Source organism: Zea mays, chromosome 1 (genome assembly GCF_902167145.1).
Source record: "Zea mays cultivar B73 chromosome 1, Zm-B73-REFERENCE-NAM-5.0, whole genome shotgun sequence".
Classification (NCBI taxonomy): Eukaryota; Viridiplantae; Streptophyta; class Magnoliopsida; order Poales; family Poaceae; genus Zea; species Zea mays.
Genome location: NC_050096.1, coordinates 43,631,610 through 43,654,267, shown reverse-complemented (window position 1 = coordinate 43,654,267; position 22,658 = coordinate 43,631,610). Strand labels below are relative to the sequence as shown.

Below are 22,658 nucleotides of genomic sequence, written 5' to 3'. Positions count from 1 at the left end.
ATTCCTCATTTAATTTAGAAATTGAAACTAAATGATCACTACAAGCATCAATGTCAAAATCTTTACACCTATTACAAGTTTCAACAATTTCTACACAAGAATTAGATTTACTAGCTACTTCTAGTTTAGCATTTAAATCATCATTAAAACTTTTTAACTTAGCAATAGTTTTATGACAAGAAGATAATTCACTAGAGAGCATTTCATTCCTCTTAATTTCTAGAGCAAGAGATTTCTAAGCTTCTACAAATTTATCATGTTCTTCATACAACAAATCCTCTTGCTTTTCTAACAGTATATTCCTATCATTCAAGGCATCAATCAATTCATTAATTTTGTCTACCTTAGTTCTATCTAATCCCTTGAATAAGCATGAGTAATCTATCTCATCATCATCACTAGACTCATCCTCACTTGAAGAAGCATAAGTACTAGTATTAGGAGTGCTTACTTTCTTCTCCCTTGCCATGAGGCAAGTGTGACGCTCGTTGGGGAAGAGGGATGACTTGTTGAAGGCAGTGGCGGCGAGTCCTTCATTGTCGGAGTCGAACGAGGAGCAGTCTGAATCCCACTCCTTGCCAAGATGAGCCTCGTCCTTTGCCTTCTTATAGTTCTTCTTTTTCTCCCTCTTGTTCCCTTGATCCTGATCACTATCATTGTCGGGACAGTTAGCAATAAAATGACCAAGCTTACCACATTTGAAGCATGAGCGCTTCCCCTTGGCTTTGGTCTTGCTTGGCTGTCCCTTGCGATCTTTAAGCACCGTCTTGAATCTTTTGATGATGAGAGCCATCTCTTCATCATTAAGTCCGGCCGCCTCAATCTGTGCCACCTTGCTAGGTAGCGCCTCCTTGCTTCGTGTTGCCTTGAGAGCAAGGGGTTGTGGCTCGTTGATCGGACCATTCAAGGCGTCGTCCACGTACCTCGCCTCCTTGATCATCATTCGCCCGCTAACGAATTTCCCAAGAACTTCTTCGGGCGACATCTTGGTGTACCTGGGATTTTCACGAATATTGTTCACCAAATGAGGATCAAGAACGGTAAATGACCTTAGCATTAGGCGGACGACGTCGTGGTCCGTCCATCGCGTGCTCCCGTAGCTCCTTATTTTGTTGATAAGGGTCTTGAGCCGGTTGTATGTTTGTGTCGGCTCCTCGCCCCTTATCATCGCGAACCGTCCAAGCTCGCCTTCCACCAACTCCATTTTGGTGAGCAAGGTGACGTCGTTTCCCTCATGAGAGATCTTGAGGGTGTCCCAGATCTGCTTGGCATTGTCCAAGCCGCTCACCTTGTGATACTCGTCCCTGCACAAAGAGGCTAGCAACACAGTAGTAGCTTGTGCATTTTTATGAATCTGTTCATTAATAAACATAGGGCTATCCGAGCTATCAAATTTCATTCCACTTTCCACAATCTCCCAAATGCTTGGATGGAGAGAAAATAGGTGAGTACACATTTTGTGGCTCCAAAATCCGTAGTCCTCTCCATCAAAGTGAGGGGGCTTGCCAAGTGGAATGGGGAGCAATTGAGCATTTGAACTATGCGGGATGCACGAATAATCGAAAGAAAAGTTTGAGTTAACCGTCTTTCGTCTATCATGGTCGTCGTCGTCCTTTTGGGAGGAGGAAGATTCGTCGCTGTCGTAGTAGACAATTTCCTTGATGCGCCTTGTCTTCTTCTTCCTCCCGTCTTTTCTTTTGTGGCCCGAGCCTGAGTCGGTGGGCTTGTCATCATTGGGCTCGTTTAAGAAGGTCTCCTTCTCCTTGTCGTTGATCACCATCCCCTTGCCCTTAGGATCCATCTCTTCGGGCGGTTAGTCCCTTTCTTGAAGAGAACGGCTCCGATACCAATTGAGAGCACCTAGAGGGGGGTGAATAGGTGATCCTGTAACACTTCAAAATCTTAAGCCACAAAACTTGGTTAATCGTTAGCACAATAATTGCCAAGTGGCTAGATCGGAATCCTCAACAAAACACAATAACCAACAAGGATCAATCACAGAGATGACACGGTGGTTATCCCATGGTTCGGCCAAGACCAACGCTTGCCTACTCCACGTTGTGGCGTCCCAGCGGACGAGGGTTGCAATCAACCCCTCTCAAGCGGTCCAAAGACCCACTTGAATACCACGATGTTTTGCTTTGCTTATCTTTATCCCACTTGCGAGGAATCTCCACAAATTGGAGTCTCTCGCCCTTACACTTAAAGTTCACAAAGAAGCACGGAGTAAGGGAGGGAAGCAACACACACAAATCCACAGCAAAATGCGCACACACACGGCCAAGAATCGAGCTCTAAAGACTATCTCAAAGTTCTCACTAGAACAGAGCTCGAATCACTGAGAATGACAAACGAATGCGCAAGGATTGAGTGTGGATGATCAAGAATGCTCTAAGGTTGCTTTGTTTTCTCCTCCATGCGCCTAGGGGTCCCTTTTATAGCCCCAAGGCAGCTAGGAGCCGTTGAGAGCAAATTTGGAAGGCTGATCTTGCCTTCTGTCGACTGGTGCACCGGACAGTCCGGTGCACACCGGACACTGTCCGGTGCCCGATTCCTTTCCTTAAACGGTGCAGCCGACCGTTGGCCGCCAGAGGGCCGTTGGCGCACCAGACATGTCCGGTGCCCCCTTCTAGCCGTTGGCTCGACCACGTGTCCCGCGCAGATCGTGCGGCCGACCGTTGGCCCGGCCGACCGTTGGCTCACCGGACAGTCCGGTGCACACCGGACAGTCCGGTGAATTATAGTCGTACGTCGCCGGTAAATTCCTGAGAGCGCCCAGTTCGCCCGAGTCAGTCTGGCGCACCGGACACTGTCTGGTGCACCACCGGACAGTCCGGTGCTCCAGACCGAACAGCCTTTTGGCTGTACATAGCCAACTTTTCTCTGACTCGATTTCTCCTGTTTCAAGCACTTAGACACAATATATTAGTCTTCAAAACAATGTACTAAGGCTTAGAAACATACCTTTACTCTTGATTTGCACTTTGTCCATCCATGGGTATAGATTCACATTTAAGCACTTGTGTTGGCACTCAATCACCAAAATACTTAGAAATGGCCCAAGGGCACATTTCCCTTTCATGTTTTCTAACGAAGGTTGTTTGTGTGCAGAGTATGTTGCTGAGCAAAGCTTTGAAAATGCAGCAGGATTTGGAAGATAAAAAACACGAGGTTATAATTGAGAATTTAGAGAGAAAAATAAAAAGCAAACAGCTGCTATTGAAAAGAAAGACTTCGAGCTTCAGACAACCGAAGGCTTATTGGCAGAAGCTGAAGCTAGAATAGCAGAATTAAATACGAAGCTTCTCTGCCAATCAGAACACTTTGAACAAGAAAAGCAAGAGCTTAATGCAAAATTTGAGGCCGAAGTCCAGAAAAATTCAGATTTGAAAAAATCATTGACAAGCCTTCAAAACAAATGTTTGGAATTCAGTAATCGATGTGTTCAACGGCTAAAGCAGGTCTTCTATTCGGTTGGAGCCAGCAGCGAAAAAATTAATCCTTCGTCTGAAGACCTGCCATGGGCCTTCGAACATATCGAAGGTGAAATTGATGACCTTGACAAAGTTATAGCTGGACATGGTGACTTCTGTGCCCTGGTAGCCTCTCGGGGCACAGCTGTTGCCTTCCTGAAGTCTGGCTGCGAACACGGAACGGTTATCAATAGACCCAATTTCAGCTTATCACCAGCAGATTTGGATAACATTCCGAACCTTGCCCGAAGCATAGCCAATAGATTTATAAAATTGGTATGGACAAAGGGTGGACGAAGCAAAGCTGGTGATGAAGCTCGAAGTCATCTTAAGCCAGTAACAAAATCATACATTGTGCCTACCTCTTCCTTCAAGCTTAAATTTTGCTTACCATACTTTGATTCATGCAGGATGACGAAGCCAAGGCCGAAGCTGAGGAGTAAGGAGACGAAGCCAAAGCTTAACAGATGACGAAGCCGAAACCGAAGCTCCTTGGATACTGATGAAGCTTGAATAGATGTCTGTAGAAAAAACTCTAAAAACTCTTGTAATAACTTGTGTAAAGAATGATGTAATTAAATTTTACTTTGTGGACTTTGTCCATACCTTGTAATATATTCTTACCTTTCCATCAATGTATAAAATGCTTTGGTGTGAGCGAAATTAACATTTTTGAGCCAAAGGCGAAAAACACCTTCCTTTGTTTTCGTACACAGCGAAGCATAAAACTGCTTATTTTTCTTTTTTCTGAAGCTTTGTCTTTAGAGCCGAAGCAACTGTCTGTGTTATGATGATGATGATCCTATGTATGTCTAAATGAATGTTTATGAATGCAAATGTATGATGTAATGTACCGTGCAAATGAATGTCCAAATACACATATACGAAGCCACAACCAAAGCCTTTATTCCTTTAGGAATAATCAAAAAGTCTATTTGCCGTTTATTTTTCGGCTTCACCGCTTATTTTTCGGTGTATTAGCACTGACTTTTCGCTGTAAGTTCTACATTCCCTCAGGAACGTCTTTTGAACTTCTTCGCCTTCTATTTCGGTGGTATCGCGTTGACTTTTCGCGCTTCGCCTTATATTTCGGTGGAATCAGCGTTGACTTTTCGTTGTAAGCTCTGCATTCCTTTAGGAACGGCTTTTTAGCAGAAAACTTACGCTGCGCTCCCTTAGGAATGGCTTTTGTAGCTTCGTCGTGCTCTGCATCCCCTTAGGGACGTCTTTCGAGCTTCTCCCTGTTTTTTCTTTTCTCTTTGCAGTCGATGGTGCATGCTCAACTTTTACATTTACATCTTTGGGGAATATTGCTCTTGTAGAGCTGAAATAAGAAAAAGAGAAATTACATGCTATGGCCCCATTAAAAACCTTTCTCCCTCTTTGAAAAGGAAAAGGGTGCCATAGGAAAAAATAAAAAAGATTACATCAAGCTACACATGATATCGCGGAAGCTCATCCGCATTCCAAGATCTAGGAATGTCGTTGTCGTCCATATCCTTCAATCTGTAAGAACCGGGTCTTGACGAAGATACTACCAGAAAAGGTCCTTCCCACTTTAATTTTAGCTTGCCTACTGTATCTGGGTTAGCAACTCTCCGAAGTACCAAGTGCCCTGGTTTGATATTTTTTAACCGAACTTTTATGTCCCGCCATTTTATTGTTTCGGCTTGATATTTGTTGATATTCTCCACAGCCTGAAGCCTGATCCCTTCTATAGCATCTTTTGCCACAGAATAATCAGCTTCGTCCTCCGCCGAAGCCACTGTTCTTATTGATCCAGCTTTAGCTTCTTCTGGGGTTATTGCTTTGTCACCAAATAGCAACTTGAATGGTGTAAAGCCTGTTGACCTTGACATTGTTGTGTTGTGGCTCCACACCACTTTGATTAATTCATCTGGCCACTTTCCCCTGGGCTGATTGAAGATTAACTTCATTATTCCTGTCATTATAATGTCATTAGCTCTTTCGACAAGTCTATTTGACTCTGGATGTCTAACCGATGCAAAATGAATCTTCGTGCCAATTTGTTCACAAAATTCCTTGAAAGCTTCGGCATCGAACTGTGTTCCGTTGTCCACAGTAATAGCCTTCGGCACTCTAAAGCGACAAACAATATTTTTCCAAAAAAAATTCTAAACGGTGACCGAAGTTATTGTGGCTAAAGGCTTCGCCTCGATCCACTTAGAAAAATATTCTACTGCCACCACAACATATTTTAAATTTCCTTGTGCTGGTGGAAGTGGGCCTAGCAAATCAAGGCCCCACCTTTGCAACGGCCAAGTGGGTTGTATTAACTGAGTCAGAGACAAAGGCTGTTTTTGATCTCTTGCACATTTTTGACAGCCTTCGCATTTTTGGACTAATTCTGCTGCATCCGAAGCTGACTTCGGCCAATAAAATCCTTGACGAAAAACTTTTCCCAGCAAGGGCCTAGATCCGATGTGAGATCCACACAGGCCTGCGTGTATTTCCTTCATCAATTCTATACCTTCAGCTCTGAATAAACATTTGAGCAATGGAGAACAGACTTCATGCTTGTATAACTCCCCTTCTATTATTACATATGGTCGGGCTCTTGCCTCTATTCTCTTATTATAAGCTTCATCAACTGAAAGGAAATTGCCCTGGAGAAAAGACATGATCTCGGTTCTTCAATCTTCACTATAAACAGGGGATATATTGAGCACTGCTCTTTCAAGAAGTTCCACCGAAGGTGCTTTTATTGTTTCAAATAATACTTCCGAAGGTAAAGGCAGCCCCTGTGCCGCTGACTTGGCTAGCAGATCGGCATGCTCATTTTCTCCTCGTGGAATATTCTTAACAGAAAACCCTTCGAAGGAAGCTTCAATCTTCGAACTGTATCCAAATATTTCTCAAGCTTCGGGTCCCTTGCTTTACAACTCTTGTCAACATGACCAGAAATAACTTGGGAATCGATTATGAGAACCGCCCTTCTTATCCCCATTGCCTTTAACTTCCGAAGCCCCAAAAGTAAAGTTTCGTATTCAGCAATATTATTTGTGCAGCTGAAATCAAGTTTCACTGCATAGCATGTTCTAACTTTGGAAGGTGCAACTAAAACAGCTGCTGCACCTGCCCCGAAGGTTCCCCAGGAACCATCGCAGAACACTGTCCAGGCTTCGGCATCTTTACTTGCTTCTTCTTCCTGAGCCCCTAGCGTCCAGTCAGCGATGAAGTCTGCTAACGCCTGGGACTGAATCAAGGATCTGTGCACATAATCAATGCTGAATTCGTTGAGTTCTGCAGCCCACTTTTCAATTCTTCCAGTAGCTTCTCTGTTCCTCATAATATCCTTCAAAGGCTGTGATGAAGGAACGATTATATGGTATGCTTGAAAGTAGTGTCGAAGCTTCCTGGAGGCCATTAAGACAGCATATAGCACCTTCTCCAATTCTGTATAGTTTTTCTTTGATAAACTGAGAACTTCAGAGACAAAGTACTGGGGCTTGCTTTTTAGTTTGTCCTTCAAGCTTCTCCTGGACAAGCGCCGCACTCACTGCAGAGTGCGAGGCTGCCACATACAGTAGTAGAGGAGCCCCTGGCACTGGTAGAGTTAGCGTCGTTAAATCTATCAGATACTGCTTCAGTTCTTCGAAGGCTTTCTGCTGAGCTGATCCCCATTGAAAGACTTCGGCCGACTTCAGCACTTAAAAGAATGGTAAATTTCTCTCTGCTGATCTAGATATAAATCGATTCAAAGATGTCAATCTCCCTGTCAGTCGTTGAGCCCCCTTCTTTGTGCTTGGCGGCTCCATCCGAAGAATGACTTTAATTTTGTTTGGATTAGCTTCGATCCCTTTTGTTGAAACTAGACAACCAAGGAATTTGCCCTTCTTTACTCCGAAGACACATTTTTTCTGGATTCAACTTCAGGCCAGCTTGCCTAAAGTTAGCAAATGTTTCCTGCAGATCAGCAATGTGACTTTCTTGCTTCGTGCTTTTTACTATGATATCATCAACATATGTCAGCACATTTCTGCCTATCTGAGAATGAAATACTTTCGCTGTCATTCTGCTGAAGCTTCCTCCAGCATTCTTGAGCCCCTCAGGCATCCGAAGATAACAATATGTATCACTGGGGGTTATGAAGCTGGTTTTTGGCTCATCTTCCTTCTTCATCTAGATTTGATGTAGCCTGAATAACAATCTAGTAGACTCATGAGCTCTGACGAAGCTGCTGCATCTACTACAAAATCTATTCCTGGTAATGGAAACTCATCCTTCGGACAAGCCTTATTGAGATCAGTAAAATCAATGCACATTCTCCATTTCCCATTGGCCTTCTTCACCATAACAGTGTTGGCTAACCATTCTGGGTACTTTACTTCTCTAATGACGCCAGCACTAAGAAGTCTTTTCACTTCATTCCGAGCACCTTCGGCTTTGTCATCAAACATTTTCCGAAGCCTCTGCTTTCTGGGTCTGAAGGATGGATCAACATTGAGCGAGTGCTCAACGACATCCCTGTTGACACCCCAGAGATCATTGGCTGACCATGCGAAGACATCTTTGTTGTTGAACAGAAACCTTGTTAGGGTTTTCTCCTGCTCCTCAGACAATTGAGATCCCAGCAGCACCTTCTGCTCTGCTATATCTTCACATAAGAGCATGGGCTTCGGCTGATTGGCCGAAGCAGCCTTCTCCCTTTTGTACTTGTATTGCTCACAAGCTTTGGTTCCATCTATATTATGGATTGCTTTTGAATCTGTCCAGTTTCCTTCTGCCTTTCTGGCAGCTTCCTGACTACCATGAATAGCAATAGGCCCTTGATCCGAAGGTATCTTCATGCAAAGATATGCTGGATGAAGAATTGCTTCAAAAGCATTGAGTGTCCCACGACCAATAATTGCATTGTAGGGGTACTCCATGTCGACAATATCAAACACAACTTGCTCAGTCCTTGTATTGTTAACAAATCCAAAGGTCACTGGCATCGTGATCTTGCCGAGCGCTACAATATGCCTTCCTTCGATGCCACAAAGAGGGTGTGTAGCATCATGAATCTTGTCCTCTGGCTCTTGCATCTGTCTGAAGGCCTTAGCAAATATAATATCTGTTGCACTGCCTGTATCAACCAGAACATTGTGGACCAGAAACCCTTTGATAACGCAAGAAATAACCATAGCATCATTGTGAGGGTAATCTTTGAGCTGAATGTCCTCTTGGGAGAAGGTAATCGGGATATGTGACCATCTTGACTTGATGAAGGGTCCCTGCACCCCGACATGTTGTACCCTTCTCTGTGTCTCCTTCTTCTGCTTCTTGTTGGCTGGCTCTGAGCATGAACCGCCTGTTATCGGGAGTACCAGCTTCGTAGCCTAAGCAGCTCCAGCTTGGTTGTTGGACGAAGCCATCAGCTCAAAAAGTGGAAGTGAGTTCACCGGAGGTGGGCGCCAATGTTGGGGACTTGTTCTCAAATGCTTCGAATTAAGAACAAGGCAACATAAAATGTTAAATGTTAATGTCCTTCGTCCGCTGAAGCATTATCTCCCCAAGGATTTAATGAACTTCGGACGAAGGCCTTGAGTAAAAATACCACGAAGGTCACACCTTCGTGATCCGACTTATAAGACAATGTAAAATGAAATATAAAATATAAAATATTATAGAAAGATGTACCAAAAATAGATAATATAATTCGCACATTTTATTATATGAACCTAAATATTAAAACATAATATTTAAGTACATTTATACCTTCGTCTTAGCAGAAAGCAATAATTCCAGCGTAATGCGCCGGCGATTACAAGATTGCGTGAACAGACATAACAGTACAGGGGTACTGTTCACCTATTTATAGGCACAGGGCGCAGCCTGTGTAAAATGACATCTACGCCATTTACAATCGATTACAATAATGACACAAAACATCATGGGTCTTTAAGTCATTTCATCTTTAAGTCCCTTCGTCTTAAGATTTGTCACTGTGCCGAAGCTTTATAGGTGATAGCTTCGGCGCTGCTTCTGATAGGATCTGCCGAAGATATTCTCTTTCTTTAGTATCTTCGGCTACGAAGCATACCCCCAACAATGGACTAATCAGTTTTTTCCTCTTTAAGTCGATGCAGCCCTTCGTCTCAAGGCATGTCAGTATGCCGAAGCTCCCTGGATCGTAGCTTCGGCTTGTACCTTCGTGCTGTGTCTGCTTATGTGCCGTCCTGCCGAATGTGTTTTTGCTTAGAGTACCTTCGGTGAAGAAGCAGACCCCAACACTACTATTATATCTAGATAAGAAAGTATAGTAAAATGACGTAGATATGCTTTAAAATGTGTCACATTAAATTTATGATCATATGAAGAGAGCGAAAGGAGGCAAAACGGGATGCTCACAGACTTCAAAATAGTTTATGAGAAAAAAGTGGTGATCTATTATTAATTGGCTATACGTGAAATGACAACGTCATAAATCCTATTCTATATCATTAGTTTTGTTGTAAGCCTACTCTATCGGCATTCCTGACGCTGATAATTCTTTTAAACAAATTAAATGATATATTCTTAAATAATTGTTATAAACATAATTGAAAAATGAATAAAACTCACGCTGATCCACCAGTTCATCATGTAGCCCACAGGCCACACAGGAGCCGGCGGGCAAACAACTGCAAGTGACCGCGATGAGCGAACTGATCGACACCAACCATTGGCTTAACTGGCACTTGTTTGTCTACCACATAAACCGGCCGATGCTTGCAGCAGCATGCATGCAGGCTCCCTCCACACGCGATGCACTGAGCTCTCTCTCCACTTGTTTATTCTTCTTCTTTTTCTCGTACCGGCCGGCCGTGAAGCAGAAGCGTGCAGTCGTGCACCCACACCACGTACATGCACTATACCAATGCGTATGCGTACTGGTGGACCGATGACCGAACGTGGCAGCAGGCCTCAAAGCGGCACCCATATTTGCATCGCATATACATGCATGTGCATTCCAACGTGGTGGCCAGAACCGGCCGGCCGGCGCAGACATGCGATTGCGTACATCAGATTGATGATGCCTTCCCACGTCCACTATGCCTGCCGGCCAGCTTGCTCACACATGCGCAGCACCATCTGGTACCTGATCGATGGAGCTAAAAGTCCAGACGTACGTACGGCACGCACGCCGAGAGCGCCCGCCTCGACGACGACGACGACGTGTGGCCATGGCCATGGGATCATCACCATATGGATTAATTTAATTGCATCATCCATGATACCCCCTCTCTTCCTCGTCAAGCTTCTGTGTGTTCGATCTTATTATTACAACATATACATACTACATGCAAGTTGACCCTTTTTATTTCGCTATAATCTATTCGCGACAGACTGGCAGAACAGTTACGCACGTAGTTACCTACATGATTACATGCACGTTAAAGCAGCTGAGAAGTTTCAGACACCGGTCAGAAAACTTTCAGCAGCGCAACTAGCCGAGGGCAACGAACTATGCTGATATGGGGGGGGGGGGGGGGGGGGGGGGGGGGGGGGGAAGGGTGGCACACACTGGCACCACCGCTGCACCGCACCAGTCTATCAGCGAGAGAGACCATGCACAAAAGTTACATCACGGTGCACGGCTTGTTTGGATCGATGATGCTTAGCACCTAACAGTAATTAATTTAGCTCCTCAAAGTGTGCTAAACTTTATTAGCACCATACTAAAGTTTAGCACATGAGATCCAAATGTGCCAACATACATGCATGGGCTGGGCCATCGCATGTCCGTATATCTAACGCAACATTGTAAACAGAAAAAAAGACAGCATCGGCCTGCTAGCTGGCTGCTGCATGCATGCGGCATGCCCAGTGGCCACAGCGCCCGTCCTGGCGGCAGCAGCTTTTCTAATCCCCATCTGATGATGATTACTACTACCCTGGTGTTGATTAGTGCAATACTCTCTCCGTTTTTTTTAAGTTGTCGCTGGATAATTCAATTTTGTATTATCTAACAACAACTAAAATAAAACGGAGGAAGTACTAATGTTCTCTTTCTTCCCCTTTGCCCTTCTTTCGCCGCCAGCTCACGGCTCTCGTCTTACAGCTAGCTCCCAGCCCGCCCTTGTCCCTACCACACCGTGATCGATCCCGGCTGGCCGGCCGGTCCAGTCAAACCTACCACCGTGATCGGTCGATCGGTCGGTCCGTCTCTCATCCAGTGTGTGTGCAGTGCAGTCCACTAGTCCAGCGGTAATGCCCTGCCAGGCAGCTAGCTGATGATGATCCGGTCTAGGCAGGCAGGCAGGCATGTAGACAGGAGTTACAGTTGTCCCACGTTGCGGCCACGCGAGGCGGAGAGGGCACAGCATGCAGTGCGGGTGGGCGCTGCTGCATGCATGGCCGGGCTGGCGCGCGGCGGAGGCAAGAGAGAGCCGATCGAGGACGACAGGGAGATGGCGCCGGTGGCCGGTGGCGTGGTAGGGAGGAGATTATTCTCGCGAACCAAGCTAGGGAAGGGAAAGCATGCATGTGCCCCGGCGCCCCACTTGCTGCGTGCGCCAGGCACCGTTCCACCGCGGCGGAGAGGGGCCGTTGTATTGCACCGTTGGAAGACGATATCGAGTGCCACGTACGTACGCAGTACGCTCGTGGATCTGCAGCTCTGTTCATGAATGCGATCGATGCTGCGCTGCTGTCGGTCGGGCGCCAGCACCACATGCATCGGACGGACGTGACCAAGGTACGTCGTAGGCATGAGACACATGGCTAACGAACCAGAACCCAGGGTATAGTGCTGCGGTCTGCGGGGCAGGCGCTTGCTATTTTTAGGAGGCTGTCTGTCTGGGCTCTTGCTTGCCGCCGATTTGCATCCATCGCTTTGGATTGCTGATAGGATATATATATTGCATGTCTACGCTACTATACTACTCGGTCAAAATAATGGCACTGACCGATGCATTGGAAGACGTAATTAAACAGACGGCACGCGCTGATGAGCTAGACTAGACGAGAGTCTAGCACTAGCAGGCCAGAGAGAGAGAGAGAGAGAGATTCACATCCACATGCATGTGTAGTACACAGGCATCCAATCCAACAGCTAGGCTGCCACATGCATCGTGGTGGTGGTGCAGCAAGAAAGAAGGATGAGTAATCGAGCGAGCCAAACTCCAGCCACATGCTGCGTCGTATCTTTCTGATAGTACGATGTAACTCGATCTCTTGCTCCGTAACACATGCATGCAGCAGGCCGGGGTTTTAATCACGGCCTTAATATATAGTAAGCCTAAGAAAATTAAAATCGAGATTATTCCCATCTGAGCGAAGAAACCGCATATCTGCATATGATCGCTTGACGATTTGTCGGCTCTTGACCTCTCACTTTCGAAACTGAAATAGCTGGAGCTTCGTTAGCCGCCGCCGCCGCCGACGAGCCTTCTCAAAAGGACGCCGGTCTCGCATGCATATGGCCTCTCAACGGAACAGTTGCTTATTAGTTTGCATACGAGGGGATGGATCTTCAGCAGTTGCGTGCGTTTAGCCAACCGGGGCGCAGTACGTATACGCTACGCACTGTCGCATGTCCTGCAGCGATTCAGCGACGGATCCTTACGTCCATCTACCAGCGAGAGGGACAGGGAAAGGACGGTCACGCGACCCCGTCTTGCCCCCCCCCCCCCTCTCACGTGCGATCGATCGACGAGGGTTTTCCGACCGGGACCGTCCGTCGTCCGCGCTGCATCTGGGGCTGGGGCTGGGCGGGCGTACCTCGGAGGGCCCCGCGTTGGCGTCACCGGAAGTGCTTCCATGGATCTGCTTTCGGCCTACATCCGCTGCCTGACTTTGGCCACGCCATACTGTCACTGTGGCTGACGCCAGATCTCGTCCTGCCAACCAACCAACCAACCAAACGGATGCTCAAGGGACCGTGGGACGAAACGGCGTTGATCCTGTGATCCACACATCCACGGGAATAGACGCTTGTGGCACGGCCCGGGCGCCCGAGGTTTAAAATAAAGAGCCAGCCAGCAGCAGCTCCTCCGTTCTCGGCTGACACCCGTGTCCGGGCGAACGTATATAGAGTGGCTGTTGTCGTCGTCGTCGTCAGTACTACGTATAAACCCGCGTTTATGCAGTTTATGCTGTCACGCATGGTATATACGCGGACGCCTCTGGATCATCGTACCACCGTACCCGTACGTACGTGTAGCTATATACTTCACGTACGGGCACGCACAGCCTTGCTGGGTGTCCCGGCCGGCCAGTAGTCTATCATGTTTTCTTGTCAGCAAACGAGCCTACCCCCATACACGTGGTGCTGCACTTTTGCTATGCGCGTCTCCTTTTTGCAGTGTAGTGTATACCGTGTACATGTACTCCCCCATTCAAATACGCGTCGGCGCTTTACATACTAGTATAATACCCTCCTCCTGGCTCCTGCTGCTGCTGCTACTTGCATGCGAAAGAGAAAGCAGCACACGGGAAAAAGGATTTCTTTTCAGAGCGGCCGCTAGATTAATGCAAGGAAGGGAAGGGAAGGGAAAGGCGTCAGCACGTTGTGTGGTAATGGCAAGCTGCGAGGCCAGCTGTTCGATCTCCCACCCCCGCTCTTACAGCTCGCCCACCACCACCTCGCGGATCCGTTCGCCCATCTGTTCGTGTATCCGCCCCGGCCGGCCCGAATGATCAAATGAGCGATGATTATTTCCTGGCTGGCAGTGTCACGATGTGTGCCAGCCGGTAATTACTGCTACTCCTCACAGCCGCGAGATAAGAGGGTTGTGGTTAATCTATGATGATCTGGGGGGAGAAGACGACATGCTTGCCTTTTCTGTTACAGTTGCAGTACGTCTGGCTGAGCTGCAGCCTGCAGGTGAGGACCGAGGCGAGGAGAGAGATGGACAGGCCAGATGCAGATGGGGGCGCTCTACTCACAGACTCACAGGGCCCAGACGCCAATTGTTGCCAGGCTATAGGACGGACCAGACGGCAGACTAGTAGAGTAGGCTCTCCTGCGTCCGTTATCCCCTACTGCTACCACCGAATTACAAACTCCGCTGGCGCTATATAAAACCCAACAGCCCCATCTTGTGACCCAGTCGCCTCGCCTCTCCTCTCCGTTTGCTTTGCATTCACCCCTTGCCGCACACATCAGGAAGGCGGGCAGGCGACGACAATGACGATGATGGCGCCGCATCCGCAGCCACTGCCGCTGCCACAGCCGCCGGCGCCGTTCGGGGACACCACGCTCACCAAGGTGTTCGTGGGCGGGCTGGCGTGGGAGACCCACAAGGACGCCCTCCGCGAGCACTTCGAGCGCTACGGCGACATCCTCGAGGCCGTCATCATCTCCGACAAGCTCACCGGCCGCTCCAAGGGCTACGGCTTCGTCAGTCCCCCTTTTCCTCTCCCGTTCCCGGCCCCTAGCTCCGCCTGTTTGTTGTTGTTGTTGTTTTTTTTTCTTCATCTGGACGAGCGAGGTCGACCCATATGCGAAACGTCGCCAACCTAGCTTGCTTGCATGCACGGCAGGTGACGTTCAAGGAGGCGGACGCGGCCAAGAAGGCGTGCGAGGACGCCACCCCCGTCATCAACGGCCGCCGCGCCAACTGCAACCTCGCCGCCCTCGGCGCCAAGCCGCGCCCCCCGCCACACATCCTCCGCCCTTCGCCGCCGGCCACCCCGGCGCCGCACGCGCCCGCGCTCCCCTCGCAACACCAGCCCACGCCAGGTACGTACGTACGTAAGTTAGCTACTAGCTAGCTAGGTGCCTCTTATTATTAGCGTGCGTTCCGATCCGGACAAGAGATCACATGCATGTTTCTGGCGCGAATTCACTTGCAGCCATCGCCGTGGGGTCCAGGGGCGTGTCGCCGGTGCCGTGGTACTACCACCCCTCCACGACGCCGCCGCCACCGGCCGCGCACCACTACGCCCACGGCGCGCACCAGCAGTACCACGGCGTGCTCCCGTTCTACCCCGCCGCCGCCGCCACCTACGGGTACGTACACGCACGCCGCTCCCAGCTCCGAATTCCAATCCCCCGCCCGCGACAAGGTACGTTTCGCTAGCCCAATTGAAAAAGAAACCGGCACGGCACGGCGTTCGCGCACCTCGAGCGCCGCCAAACTATCTGCACTGCACGTCGCGCGAGGCTACGAGGATTTCGTGTCCTCTGCTCGTTGGCTTCGGGTTGGCTGGCTCCTTGCGAGCTTGCGGCGGGCGGGGAGGGGGACCAGTCACCAGTCCAGTGGGCGCGCGCACACATGCGTGGCAGAGCGGCTGCTTTGGTTTGGAATTGGAGCAGCCGAGCACGCGAGGCGGGACTGGCGGGAGGCACTGGCGCAGGCACAGCCGCGCACAGGCTGGACCTGGACCGGACCGCGCTGCCTCGTCGTGCTCGCACGTGCCCACGTGCCGGCCTGCACGGCGGCACAAAAAAAAAGAGAGAGGAGGTGGACATTTCAATGCTACGTACTGGACATGGCCATGTGTTAAGACTCGGCACATTAATTACCCTAGTTATAAACAATTACTACTATAAAAGTAGTAGACGACTGATCTGTCCCTGTTCTCTGCCATTTTTTATCGGGTTCTACTGTGCGCGGCGCGCCACTGTTACGTGCCCCTCCCCCACCCCACTCGTACTGATCGATCGATCTGTGCTGTTCCGTTCAGGTACGCCCCGAATTACGTCGCGGACCTGAGCTACAATGCGGTAAAGGCACTCCTCCCATCCTCTTCCTCGGGAGTAGTAACAATTAACAATGCTACTGCCAGATTTGGGGAGGGGGCAAAGTGGTAATCGTGATGTTATTTGGGTGCAGAAGGTAGGCCAGGCGGCAGCTGGCGGCACGGGCGGGTCCTACCTGCAGGGGCACTTCGCGTACCCGGCGGCGGCGGCAGCGCAGGGCGGCATGGTGGCGGCGGCGCCCAACGGCATGGTGCCGGTGTACCCGTTCTACCACTACCACCAGTACCACGCCTCGCAGGGGGGAGTCGCCGCCGCGCACTTCTTCCCCCCGGTCTCCGCCGCCGCCGTCCCCGCCGTCGTCTCCAAGCACACCGTCATGGCCGCTCCCAAAGGTGAGCGGGGGTACTATAGCAATAGCACCCAGATCTATCAAGCTAGGCAAGGAGTTTGCATCTGTAGCAGGCTAGCAGCACGTCGCACGTGCAGCCGATGCGGCATCACCCGTGCAGCCTTGCCTTGCATGTGCCCGGCGGTGCCATGACATTTCTGGCCGTGCCAAGTTGGCAGGGGCACGCAACTAGTACTAAGTAAAGCAGCATTGAGATCCAGTCCAGCTAATGGCCCCTCGTCTTTCTTTCGTACTGCGTACCGCAGTGGAGCAGGTGACAGGCTGCAGCTGAAGGCACGAGGCGATCGATGATGGCGACGACGAGCGGCGGAACGAAAGGAGCAGGCCAAACAGGCTGAGCTGCACATGAAGGGTGTCGTCCGTCTGTCGGGAGGGCCCGAAGCGACGCAAGGCCCGGGCCCCCATTAGGCCATTGCTACATCCCCCCTCTGACTTCGTGCGTGGCTGCACGGCCACCGTGCCGGGCAAGAACAGTCTGTAACAAATGATTCGATTCGTCTCTCTCTCGTTTACCAACCGTATTTTTTTCCAATGGTAAACCCGTTACCAGTGTCTGTAGGGGGCAGCGGACCCCAATAATAATCGTCATAATATTTCGCCGTTCATCTCTGTGCTGCTTTGCGTGCATGTATGTGCGTCAGCAGAACACTAATGGTTCGCCGGCCCATCCCGTCGGTTCTGTGGGCTCGCAGTCCCACGCCCGCACTCCGACCTTCTTCTCCACGGGCTGAGAAAGTCGAGCGTTGCTCTTTCAATTCCTTGGACTGCTTCAACAATTTTCACAACAAACAATGCTCCAGTACCGTGCAGTATCAGGAAAAAAAACGCAAACACATGGGGAACTCGTTGCGCGGTTATCTGATGGAACAAATTTGCATGTTCAAATATTGTACAGTTGGTAGTTCACACTGGAAACGTTCTTATCATGCAGTATCGACACTCGCACAGGAGAAGAAACAGTAAGCGAATCTTTGTTGAAAGGAGCTTATCATGAAGCTATTAGCGTTAATACCAGAAAGTATTTTGAGAAGGTAGAAGTGGGAGAATCAAGTGGAGGCATGGTTGTTTAAGCAAGCGAACAGGTGGAAGGGAGGGACCAGAGCTCAAAATGGTGGAGATGTTTAGTTCAGGAAAAGACTGGGAGGAAGCAATGAAGTCCGGCCTATCACACCTGTTACTTGATTGAAGGCAATGCGGGTGGAAGGTTTCTCAGTAATCTGTCAGTGCTCCTTATTCCGTTCTTGAGAATGCAATCGGTTGAATGTTCTTTGCTGCTGGTGTCCCAGCAAGATGATGTGAACCGTAGTCTTCGTTTTCTAAGACAGATGTTCATCCCTTTTTTTAAAAAAAATGAATAACGATACTCACAGTCAAAACAGCTGGGCAGTTGCATGCAAATCTGAACCAACAATGTAGCTATGTAGTCATGTAGACTTTACATTGGCAGTCATGATGGGACAACATTGTGTCACCAAAAGTCCGCTAACTGAGCATCAATTCAGTGTCACAATATATTAATTAGGTCCCGGAACCTGGATCAAAGTGTGGTATAGGTGGTCTTCACAACAAAACAAAATGGAAACTGCAGCAGCAGAAGATGAATACAAGAGGCAATTTCCCAAGAGCTAAACGTATCAACCAATGCTGGCAGTGTGAGCCATAGTTCTCTAACACACACAAAAAAATATTTATATTCTATCCATCAACGCCATAAAACAAAATGCCTCCCATATGCCAAGGTAGTTATTGGACTTCTATCCTTGATGTCCAATTGCTGAGGCAGTATGGCATAGGATTTGTTGTGGTCGCCACCGATGTGATTTCTCATCATATATTAGCTCTAGGCACTGACAGGACAAAGAAATGATTTCCCATATTTACTGTCTCCTAGGGTATTCATGGCTTGTTGCTGCGCTTTTTCGATTCACTGTAAAGAATGACGCCAAAAACTGTGAGAGTATAACCGAGCATTCCTGTTATGGACACGGGATTCCTGAATATCATAATCGAGACGACAACTGCCACCGCACCCTTTGCATTTCCGAGAACCTGAAGGGGCATGGATATGGATGTCAATAGCTGAAGGATTTAAAATCTTAAAACAAAACAACGATGGTAAGGTAACATGGTAAACAAACGACTACCATACCAAGTGATCAACAAAACCAAGATAGAGTAGTCTGATGCTTATGCATCTAAAATACAAAGATGGGTACAAAGCTTTACTCGCAGGACAGCAAAGTATAGACATTACTTTTTTCAAAACCCGTAGGACAGTAAGGTAAATATGTTACTTTGCTCAAACCGATTACAAAACATTTATATTCAATTCTGACGTGCCACTAATCCCTTAGATTTCCAATATATTTTTTCAACGAATAAAAAAAATCAAAGTACCAAAGGTGTTCCCCCATCTTTGTATGTTTAGAAGTCACTGTTATGTACTTTAAAGTTCAGACTTCAGACAACACACTTGCACAAGATAAGAGCAGCATGTTTCTAGCCCAGCAGAAACAGCAAAACTCAGGGGGCTAGAAAGGTCAAAACTTACTGGTAGATCTTAGTACCATTATCTAACCCATCTTAAATATAGTGAGTGTAACAGATAATGCAAGGAAAGGCATATGTAAAACTACATCATGCACACAAAGTTGAATTGCGAGTCAGAAAGCATTTGGTACCTGTAGAGTCAGTGCACTAGTATGCTTGGTCACCAAGAAATTGGTCAAATTGACAAAATACGACAAGCAAGAATTGAACAAAAGCAACCAAACAATCGTGAAATCCTTCTTTGCAAGCTCAATTGTAACGCCGACAACATTATCCTCCATAAAGATAGTTGCAGGAAGCAAGAAGATAACAGCGATTGGAGCCATGTACAACAACAGATTCATAGAATTAAGCTTCTCCCTGCAGGGCATCAGAACAGAGAAACACTCAACATCCACACAAATGCAAAGTAGTAAACGAACCCAAGGAAATGTGTAAACAGTGAATACATATAAAAAGAGAAGACGAAGTTACCCATCGGAAGACAGAAGAATTCCTTGCAATACTGTCTTCAACGCCCTTGCTGCAGTTGCTCCTATGCACATGATGAATCCAAACAGATGAAAGCTAGGCTCGCCCTGTAAGTTCGATTTGCAAGCACCATATCAGTAAGTATTAGAAACTTAGGTCCAACAGCAGCTTTAGTCCGTATGCAATCAAAGCTCTAGGTTCCACTTGACTCATATTCGATTTCGATGTATATATTAGTTGATGTGAAACATATACCTCCTAAAGATTCCTCATAGCAGCCATAAACTTGCTAGACTGAGATGCTACACGTTAACATAAGATTCCCACATCCCACCTCCAGTATGTCATATATTGTACAAATGAGCTGTAACACGATGCTATACATTATGTATAATGCAAGAGAATCAACTTAACAATGGCGCAATTAACGGCCCGGTTCATGTTCAACGAATGTATAGAAATCTATCAGGTCGGTTCCAAAAGGTGAGCCAACACTTCAATATTAAAGAATGGATATTCTACAATCGAATTTAAAAATGTTGATTACTTCCCAGAAAACAATTTTGAAAAATTGACTTGTAAACACAGCTCCAGACAATGTTTTTCCAAAAAAAAAAGTGCTACTCCTGTAAAAGCTCGGTCTAGCTGGACCCGGTGATAAAGTTTGGCTAGGCTAACTGGATTAGTCTCCAGCTGATCACACAGTTAACGAGTAGCTGTTATGCCAGTTGATCACTTGGCCGCATCAGATAGCCGACGCCACACAGTTAATGGTTTCCATCTGATAATCCCAAAATTCTATTCCTAACGAAGGGATGGATCACCATCCAACGAACCGAGACAGAGGCGGTCGATGACAGATCCACCTGTTGTTTCGTCAGCTCCATCCCACTCCTCCCTGACTCAGATCCAATCCCGACTCCAACAGATCTACTGAGAAAGCATGAGACAGAAGCGGCAGAATAACTCACGCCGCTGGCGATGATGACTCCGGTGACGACGGGCACGAGGGTGAGGTAGGTGACCCAGGACTCGCGCTTGACGGTCATGATGTAGGCGAAGACGGCGGTGAAGAAAGGCGTGGTGGCGCCGACCGCCTGGTTGAAGGAGACGGGGAGGTAGCGCAGCGAGACGTTGCCGGAGACGACGGAGCCGCAGAAGACGAGGCTGAGCGCGGCGATCTTGGCGAGCTGGACGCGGGAGCGCACGAGCTGCATGGGCACGACGCGCAGCCAGGCGATGGCGGCGTAGGAGAGCAGGGCGCAGGCGGACATGTGGCACATGGTGAGGAAGATGGGGTACTTGAAGCCGTAGTTGCTGAGGAGGTACTTGTTGAGCAGGAGCACGCCGATGTTGGAGGAGTACCAGGCGGTGACCAGCCCGACGGTGAAGAGGCGGCCGTTCCCCGCCGCGGGGCCCGCGCCGCCGGGGGACGGCGTGGCGCCGCCCTTGGCCGTCATGGCGTCGTCGCGGCCGGAGATCTGGGGGAGGAGGGTGCGGGAATGGGGTGCGGGGCGGTGGGTTGGGTCGCGGTTGAATTGGTGCTGTGCTGGTGGGTTTGGTCTTGGGCGCTTGGCACGGGAGGGAGGCGTCCGCGTGAGCCTGCGTTTATGGCAGCGGGGAGGAGACAGACGCCCCTGTCGGTGGTGAGAACGGAGAGGAGATGGATACTGATCATTTCATCTATCTATACATATGACGTATAGATAATGTACGTGATATAGATAGGGTACAGTTTTATTTCCGAACCTAATAAGGCTATGTTTGATACTCGGGCTAATTGTTTGCCAATTTAACCGACAAATAATTAGCTAGCAACAAATAGCTTAGGATATGTTTAGAGTCTTAGCTTATAAATATCTTTTCTCTTTACATAATCTATTAGCAAGATCAAATAGCTAATGAACAAACAGTTTGCTAGCTCTCCGATTAACAATTAACTAATTTATTATCAGTCTGCGTTTGAAGACCAATGTGTTAAAATTAGCCGGCAAAACATATGGATCTAAACAGGGCCTAAGGGTGCTTGTTTAGATGTAATGTATCTCAATACAGATGTGTTGAAGGAGCGTATGGATTGATATTAATGTATGTATGTATGTATCTAATCTAAAGAAGGTCATGAGATAAACGTTCTATAGATCTGGAGGTACACAGCGACAATGGCATCATGAATCATATTTCCTCAGCTCTTTTCTTCTACCATCTGTAAGATCGCTTCAGAAGAAAAAAAAAACGTCCGCATACACTCATACTAGGATAAGTACAAGCATAGATTTGATGCCAGTAGCCTCATAGCGATCATTATTCCTAATCCTAACTAGCTGCTACGGCCACAAGATCTACAGGTGCGTTTGGTCAGAACTCAGAAGTTTGGCAGGGAGGCGCAAATCGGCAGCGACATGGAAACGAGCATGACAGCAGCACCGGTCTCGTTTGCGACGACTACGTACGATTTGCTCAGCACCGGCCTGCCTAATTCGTGGACCTTGTCGCCCCCGTTCGATGGCACGGATACGGTCGCACTCGCACGAGCGGAGCAGGAAGGTGCTGGAGCAGAGCACAAGACAAGACAAAACGCTACGCCGAATACGACCCGACCCGGCCCGGCCCCACGGCGAGGTGACTGTGCGCCGTGTCGCGTCACTCGGTTCGGTTTCCGCGTGCGTGCCGTTCCATCCATCGGCAGGGAAACAAGGAAGGTGCCTTGCTACGCTGCACCTACTACTCCTACTCATCTCATGCGAGTCAACGGTGACGTACTGACGTGTCCGAGGCCCTCTGGAGTACGTACACGATAGGCTGCGACCATGGCCCGTTCGTTGTTCCAACTGTACACGAGAAGGGGAATCAGGAAGAACTTACGGGTGAAGATTTCGGCATCATAGAAAGCGATAGAAGCTCAAGTGATGAGAAGAGGCCCGGAGGAATGGGAGTACCGAGAGGGAGGCATATTCGGACGGACTGCATCGCCTTTACGTGTGAAATGGGGGTCAGCTCCAGGCTCGGATCTGTTTATTTTTCACAGAAAAAAACACAGGAACGAAAAGAAATGTATCCAAATGTACGCAAACAAACGGGACGCCATCAAGGGTGACGATGAACCATTTCTTCACGCGAC

General features: G+C 48.4%; 2 protein-coding genes across 2 annotated transcripts; one reads left to right on the top strand and one right to left on the bottom strand.

Moving 5' to 3' along the window:
* The first annotated feature begins 14,518 nt into the window (after nucleotides 1–14,518).
* On the top strand, nucleotides 14,519–17,093 carry LOC100191956 (uncharacterized). The gene is made up of 6 exons (NM_001349819.1): nucleotides 14,519–14,802; nucleotides 14,946–15,144; nucleotides 15,258–15,414; nucleotides 16,092–16,131; nucleotides 16,241–16,499; nucleotides 16,762–17,093. Exons 1-6 carry the CDS (start codon nucleotides 14,590–14,592, stop codon nucleotides 16,785–16,787), a joined length of 894 nt encoding a protein of 297 aa, NP_001336748.1. The 5' UTR covers nucleotides 14,519–14,589; the 3' UTR covers nucleotides 16,788–17,093.
* Nucleotides 17,094–18,004: 911 nt separating this feature from the next.
* Nucleotides 18,005–21,134, bottom strand: LOC100191287 (uncharacterized). The gene is made up of 4 exons (NM_001136721.1): nucleotides 20,509–21,134; nucleotides 19,541–19,644; nucleotides 19,198–19,426; nucleotides 18,005–18,565 (listed from the first exon to the last, which is right to left on the bottom strand). The coding sequence occupies exons 1-4, from the start codon at nucleotides 20,995–20,997 to the stop codon at nucleotides 18,413–18,415; spliced, it is 975 nt and encodes a 324-aa protein (NP_001130193.1). The 5' UTR covers nucleotides 20,998–21,134; the 3' UTR covers nucleotides 18,005–18,412.
* Between the last annotated feature and the right edge of the window lie 1,524 nt (nucleotides 21,135–22,658).

Bases quoted from the DNA above. Each gene is read 5' to 3' on its own strand.
- LOC100191956 (NM_001349819.1), top strand. From the start codon at position 14,590: ATGACGATGATGGCGCCGCATCCGCAGCCACTGCCGCTGCCACAGCCG. The intron at 14,803-14,945 runs GTCAGTCCCCCT...CATGCACGGCAG, and splicing joins GCTCCAAGGGCTACGGCTTC to GTGACGTTCAAGGAGGCGGA. The intron at 16,500-16,761 runs GTGAGCGGGGGT...TGCGTACCGCAG, and splicing joins CGTCATGGCCGCTCCCAAAG to TGGAGCAGGTGACAGGCTGC.
- LOC100191287 (NM_001136721.1), bottom strand. From the start codon at position 20,997: ATGACGGCCAAGGGCGGCGCCACGCCGTCCCCCGGCGGCGCGGGCCCC. The intron at 19,427-19,540 runs GTAACTTCGTCT...GATGCCCTGCAG, and splicing joins ATTCTTCTGTCTTCCGATGG to GGAGAAGCTTAATTCTATGA. The intron at 18,566-19,197 runs GTACCAAATGCT...ATGCCCCTTCAG, and splicing joins CTAGTGCACTGACTCTACAG to GTTCTCGGAAATGCAAAGGG.